This window comes from Camelina sativa, chromosome 3 (genome assembly GCF_000633955.1).
Source record: "Camelina sativa cultivar DH55 chromosome 3, Cs, whole genome shotgun sequence".
NCBI classification, from domain to species: Eukaryota; Viridiplantae; Streptophyta; class Magnoliopsida; order Brassicales; family Brassicaceae; genus Camelina; species Camelina sativa.
In genome coordinates this window covers 11,956,278-11,966,374 of record NC_025687.1, presented here as the reverse complement: position 1 = coordinate 11,966,374, position 10,097 = coordinate 11,956,278, and the positions used below count along the sequence as shown (strand labels likewise).

Here is a 10,097-nt window from a genome sequence, read left to right as displayed (position 1 = left end):
CATACCTTGTTCAGGCACTGTAGCCATATCAGCAGGAACAATAGCGTAATTCTCAAGCCCACTAATGATCGGTGCACCGGAAACAGAAGACAATTTCACAGTCACAGTCGTACTACTCAGATTCTTCACAGTATAGTTCAAACTAAACGCAGCAAATCCACCAACCTCATGGAACACATCAACTCTGCTCACATTGTTATCATTCACCACAAGATCAAACACTCTTTGCCCAGCCTTCTTCACAGTAGAATCAATCTCAGAGAAATGAAACCAAAGCAAGTAATCAAGCTTCGCATCAACCTCAAGCTCGTAAACCAACGAACCACCACCACGAGAAGCCGTAACCGCCGTTTGATAAAGCTTCATCGGGAAATAGTTAGGCGCCTGGTTCACTCCTTTGATCTTCTCAACCGTAGACAACGACCTCGCCACCGATTTCGAATCGTCCGATCGGAAATCTTCATCGGATTGCCACGACCGTCCGAAACTATCGGTGTGGTTAGTGAACCCAGGTCCCCACTGATCCGAGCCGCACGAGAGCCTCCCGTAGTTAACCAACAGAACATTCTGACCAGTCCCGTCGGCGTCGTAGGAAGAAGGATCAACTTGCAAGACTTCCAACGAACCTACAATAGGAGGATCAGTAGCGATGCTGTAAAAGCACAAATCGAGCTCACCGTCACCGATAAAGGCAAAGAGATCAGAGTAAGAGCCTTCGCGAAGGAAACCCTCAGGCCAAGGAGATCTCCAGGAGAAAACAAGGGTGCCTTCGACGGAGACATCAAAGGACGGGGAGTGAGATTTACCGTCGTAGTTATCGTAAACGGTGAAAGTTCGGAGATAGTAACGACCAGGAGGGAGAGGAACGACGTAGCAATTCTTCTTGCCGAAGGAGAGAGGGAAGTACCTGATGGTTTTCTCGGCGATTTGATGGAATCGAAGAGGCTCGGAGACGACGGCGGTGCTTCCTCCGGTGTAAAATTGATCGGGGAGCCATGTGCGGTTGAATGCGTCTGTTGAACCTTCGGGACTTCCACAGTCAATGATGAAAGATGTATCTGCAACAGAAATAAGAAAACAGAGGATGAGTTCAGTTAATCATTAGTCAGATCTAGACGGAGAGATAGAGATAAGGAGGAGGGTGACGTACTGAATGGAGAGGAGAGAGAAAGGGGAAGGAGGAGGAGGAAGATGGAGGAGAGAAAGAGGTAGAAGGAGGAAGATGGAGATAAGGGCATTTTGGGAATTAGATGGGATTGAGAGAGTGCAGAGTAAAGGGAAGCATGTAATGTGATGGTGGGTGTGGTACTACGACTGTGATTTGAAAGAAGAAACCAATTTTGTCAACAATTAGAAGAAAAAAAGAAAAAAAAAAAGAAAAGGATGAAGGAAGGGCGAGATTAGCGGGTGGACTGAGTTGAGTCATTTAAGGACATTTACACACTTCTGGCTGACTTTAATTTTCACCTTTTTCCCCTGTTTTAATGGCCGCTTTTTTACTATCTTTTCTCTTTTAAATATTCTGTTTTTGACTAATTGTTTTTTAATAAACCTGATTAGCAATGCTGCAATGGAATAATACAGAAACAGAGGTAATAAATACTGTACATCATTACTCACGGGAAACGAGTAGATTAGTATTAGATATATAGACAGTGGTAAAATTGTAAGTGAGAAAGTGTCTCGCTAATAAATAGTAAAAAAAGGAGTTACTTACTTTACTTAACTACTACGTCAGTGGAAGAAGTAAATATTCTACTAGTCACCACCGTGACGTGGCCACCATGCACTATCAGACAAATAAATTATTCATTCACTACCTAAAATTCACCGGTAAATAAATCTAACTAAACCCCAACCAATCATTTTAACTTTCTGAAAATCCAGTTTTAGTTGGGTAACCACCAAGTCAAAAACCAAATCTTAATCCTAGTTTGATTAAACTACAAATAAACTCTTTTTTTTTTTTCTAATGACGAAAAACAAGTTGCGATCATCATGATGCCCACTTTGTATTCGGTTGGATTTTTGGGGTCAATCTATTCCTAAACTACCTAGTCATATCATGTGATTTACGAAAATGAATAATTTTGGAGTGATTTAGTGAAAGAATAAAAAAGCAACGTGGTTAGTAGTTAGTTACTGTAAATCGTCGTCAGAAGACAACGCGTTCAGGGTGTATATGTAAAATATTAAAGTCTCTGAATCCGTGACTCCGTCTACTTGTCGTTTCCTTCTAAAAGGTACAATATAACAATAGACAAAACCCCGGTCTATCTCACCAACTCCCCGGTTTTCTCTTCAGTACCATTGACTTATGTCTAATTATTCCATGGGCTTTCAAGCCCAGCCCATTACTTTGACACATACATTTCAATTTGCAGGCAGGGTTCAACAAGCTCAACGTGTTGCTTGTTTCTAGCCTACGTTTACTACCTTCGCGACAATAGGGAAGCTAAACATGTAAATTCGTTGTTGTTTGTTTCTACTTTCTAGTCTACGTTGCTGTTTGTTGCGTTTAGATAAGAAATGGCCTAGATGCCTTAGATGTTGTGTTCGGACCTTCTGTTAAGAAAGGAACATGAGTTCGGTAAGAAAGTTTTACTAGTGTAATTCATACATCCAGATTTTGGAGCTCATAAAACCCATCAAAAGCATCATATTTACATACGGACATTGCAAATTAGATCAGAAACACGTTCCATACTAGTTCTTCTACTTCTACATCCCAAAACCAAAAAAACCAAAACAAGTTTGAATCAATCCCTCGAGGAAATTACCATATTACAACAAAAGCTTGGCACTGTTTTGCCAACCAAAAAATATCAATGAGTTCCATAGTCTTGAGCTCGTGGTACATTTGTTAAGTCAGTCAGTCTTTCCAGTCCCCCAGGCGAGAAAGCTGTCCTGTGATCCAAATTCCTATACAGACATAACCAATAACCATTAGGCTTTTGTACCTGATTGCATGTAAAAAAGTTTTAAGTAAAAAGAGGGATTTAAGTTTTACCAGCTGGCTCAGACGAAACTCAGGTGGAGTATCGAGCTCTATGTTGGAGGGATCAAGAACGATCTTCTGACATTCCTCCAGGTCCCGTTTGAACTCTTCTGTTCCTAGGTGTGCGTAATCTGCAATACATGGTTGTTTATTCTTTAAGCTTCCACTGTTTGTGTTCTCTTCCCTGTCCTGTGATCCCACTAGCAAGAGATCATCACAAAGAGACAAGGCTTCCACAAGCTGTTGCGAGTCCAAGAATAACTGAGATCCGCTGTCAAACCAAGTCGGCTGTTTCTCAGCTTCGTTTTCATCATCTCTATCCTTCTCCTGCTCTTCTTTATCATCTATTGTTTCTTTTGCTCCGTTTTCAAGTCCAGGTTCGGGCTCAGGCTCAGGCTCAGGCTCATATGCAGAACTTGGTCTTCCATGATTAGGCTGAATACTCTGAACCTCATCTTCCATATACATTACCTCAGATGTCTTAGGTACCGGAAACAAAAGGAAATAGAGTCTATTAGTGCAATATCAATGAGTTGTTAAATTATAGAGGAATGTGTAAAATGTCAACCGGTAACTAACTAGTCCTTTATTAACTTCAGCAAGAGCGCATCTCCACCCTCGACCCAATTCTCAATCCTAAACATAGAATAATCCTGAAATACCCATCTCCCTCTGCCTAAACTCCCTTTTCATTTTCATCATTAATTCTGTGGCTAACCGTCTCAACTATAGCTGCTGAAGTATCACAACAGCGACAAGCCACCTATGGTAATCACAATGCTCTCGCACCAGACTAGCACAAGGATTTGTCAATAGAAAGCAAACGAAACGAATTTTACCTCAGCAAGAGAAACGTCTTGGGCAGTAACATAGCTATGGGGAGTAACATAGTCATTGCCAAAGTGAGAGTCAGAATAAAGTTGTACAGCATCTCGAGGCTCAGGTGTAACTAATTTTGGAGTGACAGGATCCACTTTTGGAGTCATTACAGCAAAGATTTCCTCAGAGACTTCTTGCTCAGCCTTATCACCTTGCTTGACAACTAGCTGCTGTGGCTGCTGGTAGAATATCTTAGAAACAACATAATCACCTTCCTTCTCATCTTCTTCTATTCCCAAGTGATATTGGTGCATCACCCAGTTCGTTTTCACAGCTTTTCCGCCATAGAGAACCATTATTTTTTTGCACCCTCTTTGAACACCATCCAACACAACCGGTTTCGTTCTTCCTGTCTTATGCCAGCGCACATCGCCAAAATCGTCGTCGTGAATCTTTCTACGCTTTCGAGTTCCTGTGCTATAGGCTTTGATTGCCTTATGGAAGAAGTGGGACACCGTTCCATCGTTCTTAACACCTGAGTATTTTTGAATTTAAGTTAAGATAAAATGAACTTGGGAACATCTCTGATGACTGAAAACAGAAAGAAGAAACCCTGCATTGCCTAACCTGGTAAATTCTTAGGATGAGTGTAACAGATTCCATCATCTTGATTGACGGTTGGGATGAACTCATCGATGAACGGGTGAGAACTTAAACCTGATAAACCAGATTTTGCTAGCAAGTGCCAAATGATCTCTGGATCAGATGGATCGAACTTCACACCTCGAGGCAAGCCTGGCCAATCATCAACAACCTGAAAATTGTACAAAAACTAGTTAGTTTTACAACAACTACATAGATGTATGATATTAGAACATCAAATGAAACAAAAGAGCAAACCGTACATCGCTGTTGTCAATGACATGTCGACAGTTTGGACAATGTCTTGTAGGATTGCTTTTCCACACAACTTGGCGAGGGTCAGAACCAGCCGATGCATTCATAATTTTTGTTGCAATCCGGTTGCTATCAATCAACCATGATCGTCTGCATACAGAAGAAAAGAGCAACCACTGGTCAAGACAGTGGTTCCAAACATTATAGCCAAGGCAGAATGATCAGAGAGATGATATCAACACAATGCCATTACCAATGCAGGTTAAAGAAGACACTGTCACATAAAAACAAAACTAAATCCTGAAAGACAAGACATTATTATGTCTACCAGAATCTAGATTGAGCAGAATACTTATGTCTGTTGTCCTCAAGGAACAAAGAGAACCTGATATATGGAATCAGTTCCACCATATTTGGTAAGGGTGATTGGATATCTCTACTTGGATAGAGTGCAGACACTGAAATACATACATACTGTAGTGTAGATACTAAGCAAGCAGCAGTTAAAAAGGTATGAACTTCAAGCTCATCGATCAAATTAGCATCATACAACAGGAACCTTAAACAAAAAAATCCCTTCTTAAAAAAAAAAAGCTAGTAGCAGTGAAAGTGAAAGACCCAAATGCAGATTTCAAATTAAAACCCTTTCGCGCTTAGCTTTGACATCGGGAGAAAGTAGAATCACAAAGCTTCGTTGATACACAAACAAAAACTAAAAAAGATTCAAACTTTTTTTGTTTGTTTCTACTTCAAAATTGCAATCGGGAGGGAGGAATCGTACTTAGGGTTTGAGTCTCAACTAAAAAAACCATGACCTAGCCAAAATCCAGAGCGAGATCGAAAGAGAAAAGTACTTACCCAGCCATGGGAGCTTGACGAAGAAAAAGATCAGAGAAGCAGAATCGGAAAAACCCTAGACAAGTCTCTCTCTCTCTCTCGACGCTTAAATGGATACTACAATTGCAAAGTAAGGATATTCTCAAAACTCGAGTCCGGATTAATACTACTGTTTCCGCTTAAGTACGAAATAAAGTTAAAAATCTTTTTTTTTTTTTTTTTTTCTTTCTTTTTTATAAAAGATTTTGAGAGACAATAAAATCTTGTCCCGAGCGAATAACTGGGAAGTGGAGAGAGAGAGATAGAGGCGCCAGTTTAAGTTTTCTTTTGGAAGTGTGAGGGCATTTTAATTGGGTGTGACTCGGTCCGCATACATACGACGACTTTACGTTGACTTCTATCGTGATAACACGCTTGTCGTACAGATCAACGGTTAGGATGATATCTTCCATGAATCTAATTATTAATTAATTAAGTAATACTACCTTTTATTATTATCATACAGAGATAAAGGATGGGTTAACGATGTTTATTTATAAATCTATATTAACATTTTTTAGTACATTTTGTGCTATGCTCTTTTAATTTTGTTTATCTAAAAAATTGTTTATAACATTAACCCCTAAAAAGTTTTCAAAACTAACATTACTCCAGATTTTGTTTTCTAAATATTTTACATTTTATTTCAATTAAAAAATAACAACAATCAATATGAAAATAGAAACTATCATATATTTAACTATATATTATGTTGTGTTTTGAAGATATTCTATATTTGAATTCTTCGTAAACAAAGAAAAAAACAATTTGATTCCTATTTTGTTTTTAAAAATCTGTGAGCTTTGATTCTTAACGTAAGAAAAACTTCGATTGACAATTATTTAAATATTATAATTAACATATATAAACTTAATAAAAAAATTAATTATTATAAATATGTAAAATTAAAAAATTCTCAAATACTATATAATGTGTTTATATAGTAGATGAGTTATAAAGATAACATGTTGAAATTAATAAAATATTATTAAATTTGTGTTAACACGGGTTAGATCCTCATTTAATTATTTATCAACACTACTTATATTAGAATATCTGACCTAAAATCAAGTTGATTTAACTAAGTTGTATAAAATAATTAAATTATTAGGAAAAATGTGACTTAATCACAGTGTATAATTACTGATTATGTATTTAGATCCTTTATTTTTTGTTATAATGATTAAAAATCAAAATAGAATCTCAAACACTAAACAAAACAAACTAAATATAACAAACAAATGGTCATGATTCATGAAGTGTATTGTGGATTAAAAAATAATATAAATATTTAGTCGCACAACAACTAGAAAATTTAGTTATTCCTCTATTTACAAAACATTCAATATTTAATAAATAGATACAACATAAAATATAAACTATAATAGAAATTGTATGCCCGCGGTGTACTGCGGATTAAAATTTAGAGTATTTTTATGATACTATGCGACATAATTTGGTGGACTTTCTCACTTTCCAGAAAATGTATTAAATTATATTTTTATTCCAAATATTGAAGAAGACAAAAAGCCATTGTTTATCATCCACCAACACACATATTGAGTTTTGAGCGCTCCAAGTTATTATCAAATATTATATATAGATATGTATATGTTTGTATCTATTCAGTTTAGGAAATCTCTTTCATATATGAATGTTATGCAACCCTAATCATTATCCTCATCTCATGAGACTAAATATACCATTTTTTAGTACTACACTGCTAAAATATTATTGTGAAAACGAATGTGTATATAACACGACAAACTGATAAAATATACCAATACAACTTATATAAGAATTGGATTCCTAATTATATTATGATTTTGAACAGAGTTAATTGTATTTTAGTCCAAACCAAAGAAATATTAGAGGTAATTGTATATAACATATATAGCCAAATTATATAAGAATAAAATTTATACTTCGAATTATCTCTATATAATAGAGGTAGTTATATATAATAGAGGTAATTTTGTACATGAATTGGACTCATACTTGTTACTTTTCCCTTCCTATCGACACAATACACTTGAAGACGATTTTCAAACGTAATTACATGTGATTGTGAACATTGTTTTTGGTATATTTTTAGTAGGAAAATTCTTGTTTTTGTTCTGCGGGTTTTGATATTAATTCACAATTATGGATTCTAAATCATTAATCATTTTTAATATATATATATTTTAATTAGTTGTATCTCATAATTTTTTTGTTAGTAGTTTAATCTATAACAGTCAAATCAATGAATCTCGAGACATCGCAGCTTGTCAGTCAGTGCAAACATCATAGTGGAGCTTATGACAATCGATGTTGCTCGGGCTGCTCAAGCTGTCCGGGCTTATAATGATCTAGACACGGGAATCATTATTTTTTTTGAATTTAATAAATACATTGGATGAATGATTTGTAAATTCATATAGAATTGTAAAATTATAAAAATCAAAATATATGAATTTTGAAATAACATGTTTTATCTTTGGATTTGAATTCTTCTATTTTTTTTTTACTTTTAAATCTATTCAAATTCATTTAAAACAAAATGTTGATTTTGAAATCCAAAATCAAATCATTAAACGAATAACATGAGTTTTTAACAAGTATTTATAAATCATAGAACCAATAACTCATAATTTTGATAAACGTTTAAAAATCAATGATTATATAATACATGATTTTTTGATTTGATTTCCAATTCTATTAAAATCATAAAATAAATAACCCCGCTAGTATCCTCCAGACCTTATCCTCAACATTCTCATAAAAGTTTCAACAATCAAAACAATAGCCAAAGTAGTTCCAACCTTCCTGAATGTCCATATTTAGAAACCACTTCACCCAGAAACTGCAGCGCTGGGGAGGGATCTTGAGGCGTTGGTATCATAGATTCAACAAAGATAGAATGATTAGAATAACATTTCCTTTTGCCTGAATTTGCAGTTTCTCTACTAGCCAATATTTTCTTTAGAGAATGATTAGAAGCAAATTTAATCAAATCCACTTATGACTTATCCTAAAAGTGGAATCATGTATAAGTACAAAACAATACAATTTTTTTTTTCAGAAACGAACCAATATAAGTACCGGCTCTTGCTTTTTGTGTACTTGGTACCAATCGTGTCTCACGGCATAGATACCTTGCTCACTTAAATCTCTAGCCTCCAAATGTAATATTTCACGGCTGCTGCATAAGCGTGACTCTTGCTCATCTTTTCTTCCAAATCTTTAGGGGGCGCAAATACTATGGAATACTCGAGAACAAACCGAAAGAAACGTGGGAAGTAGCGATTATCTTGATTGGTAAACTCAAACCCAGCTCTTTTTCTCAAAGGCAGCCAAAAACGTTTACCATACCAAGCTGCTAACTGCGCTGTGAGCTTCATAGTCTCAAACTCCTTGCGCTTCATCCCTTTAGGAAGTCTGGCTTCCAGGAGATCGATCAGGCAGATAAATTTTACCATCATCATCATAATCATCATCATCAAGATTAGCTCTATAGTATTCGGTAAGAGGCTCAAGTACAAGAACTTTCTTCTCCTGATGATTAGCTCCGACATCTTCTTCTTTTTTTGTTTTTTTTGGTTCAATGTGAAAAACGCATCTTCTTCTTCTTCTTCTTCTTCTTCTTCTTCTTCTTCTTCTTCTTCTTCTTGTTTCTGAGAAAGGTATTCAGCGAGCTTTTGCTTATAATATCCCTGTAAGGGATCTTCTGAGCTCTTCAGAAAGTTGAGGTTGAGGCTTTCATGATGGAGTTTAACGTTAATGATAAACTTCTCCTCCTCAGACCCGCCGTGTTCCGCTACATAACGTGCCGTCATCTCCACGAATGTTTTCATATCTGGAGGTGGTGGATAGTCTTTCATATCTAGAGGTGGCAGGTTTTGCATTTCTGGAGGTACTGGAAAGCTTATCATATCTGGAAGTTCTAGAAGGTTTTGCATATCCTTACAGATGAAAAAAAAATCAGACATTTTGTTTTACGCATAAATAATTACTGGTTCCACAGCAAAGTATCAAAATCTACCGGAAAAAACAAAAATTCACGAATGTTTTCCATGGAATAAACAAGAAATCGATGGATCCGTACCTCATCCGGGAAGAAACAGCCGCCCTGCCGTGTGTCGTCGTTGTCGTGAAGAGATAAATTCATCATGGGACAAGGCAGAAATACTGAGAGAAACAAGAGATCAGATTCTTCGTTTAGACAAACTATTTGTTCCACAACAAACTATCAGATCTACCGGAAAAAAGCTGATTACAGCGGAGATAAATTCATGAATATTTCCCGTGAAAAAGGCAGAAATACTGGGAAAAAAGAAAAAAAAAACAAGAAATCGATCGATCCAACGACTATTATTTTCATCATTATCTCCTCACATTTTTTACTCTGATTTCAACAGATTGATTGGTTTGAGACCAAAAAGGTCGGGATCATATTCAATTTCCCAGACGTAGAAACATCTTATAACCATAAGTTGTCACTCTTTTTTTTTTTTTTGTGTTTCTT

The 10,097-nt window shown here is 36.1% G+C and overlaps 3 protein-coding genes across 5 annotated transcripts in view; all 3 read right to left on the bottom strand.

Moving 5' to 3' along the window:
- LOC104776685 (putative leucine-rich repeat receptor-like serine/threonine-protein kinase At2g14440) overlaps positions 1-1,389 on the bottom strand; it is a 5,210-nt gene extending 3,821 nt beyond the window's left edge. The window contains exons 1-2 of one of the 2 annotated variants that reach the window (XM_010500791.2): positions 1,151-1,389; positions 6-1,058 (exon numbers count right to left, since the gene is read on the bottom strand). In XM_010500791.2, the coding sequence (XP_010499093.1) occupies positions 6-1,058; positions 1,151-1,238 (1,141 nt within the window). In that variant the 5' untranslated portion in view covers positions 1,239-1,389. The remainder of the gene's footprint in view (positions 1-5; positions 1,059-1,150) is intronic. The other variant, XM_010500790.2, reaches the window with a different exon arrangement.
- LOC104776684 (NAC domain-containing protein 8-like) lies at positions 2,654-5,747 on the bottom strand. Of its 2 annotated transcripts, none has more exons than XM_010500789.2 (6): positions 5,573-5,747; positions 4,723-4,890; positions 4,445-4,631; positions 3,838-4,352; positions 3,011-3,478; positions 2,654-2,922 (listed from the first exon to the last, which is right to left on the bottom strand). In XM_010500789.2, the coding sequence occupies exons 2-6, from the start codon at positions 4,819-4,821 to the stop codon at positions 2,869-2,871; spliced, it is 1,323 nt and encodes a 440-aa protein (XP_010499091.1). In that variant the 5' UTR covers positions 4,822-4,890; positions 5,573-5,747; the 3' UTR covers positions 2,654-2,868. The 2 variants fall into 2 exon arrangements, with proteins under 2 accessions (XP_010499091.1, XP_010499089.1); XM_010500787.2 differs by having other exon boundaries at positions 4,723-4,864.
- Positions 8,526-10,087, bottom strand: LOC104776683 (probable splicing factor 3A subunit 1). Its single transcript, XM_010500785.2, has 2 exons — positions 9,678-10,087; positions 8,526-9,534 (listed from the first exon to the last, which is right to left on the bottom strand). The coding sequence occupies exons 1-2, from the start codon at positions 9,741-9,743 to the stop codon at positions 8,737-8,739; spliced, it is 864 nt and encodes a 287-aa protein (XP_010499087.1). The 5' UTR covers positions 9,744-10,087; the 3' UTR covers positions 8,526-8,736.

What these genes read in the sequence shown, in the direction of transcription:
- LOC104776683 (XM_010500785.2), bottom strand. Translation starts at nt 9,743, where the DNA reads ATGATGAATTTATCTCTTCACGACAACGACGACACACGGCAGGGCGGC. An exon ending in GCTGTTTCTTCCCGGATGAG is followed by an intron (nt 9,535 to 9,677) that starts GTACGGATCCAT and finishes TTCATCTGTAAG; the next exon opens with GATATGCAAAACCTTCTAGA.
- LOC104776684 (XM_010500787.2), bottom strand. An exon ending in AAGACGTTTCTCTTGCTGAG is followed by an intron (nt 3,479 to 3,837) that starts GTAAAATTCGTT and finishes CCGGTACCTAAG; the next exon opens with ACATCTGAGGTAATGTATAT. An exon ending in AGTTTCGTCTGAGCCAGCTG is followed by an intron (nt 2,923 to 3,010) that starts GTAAAACTTAAA and finishes ATGTCTGTATAG; the next exon opens with GAATTTGGATCACAGGACAG.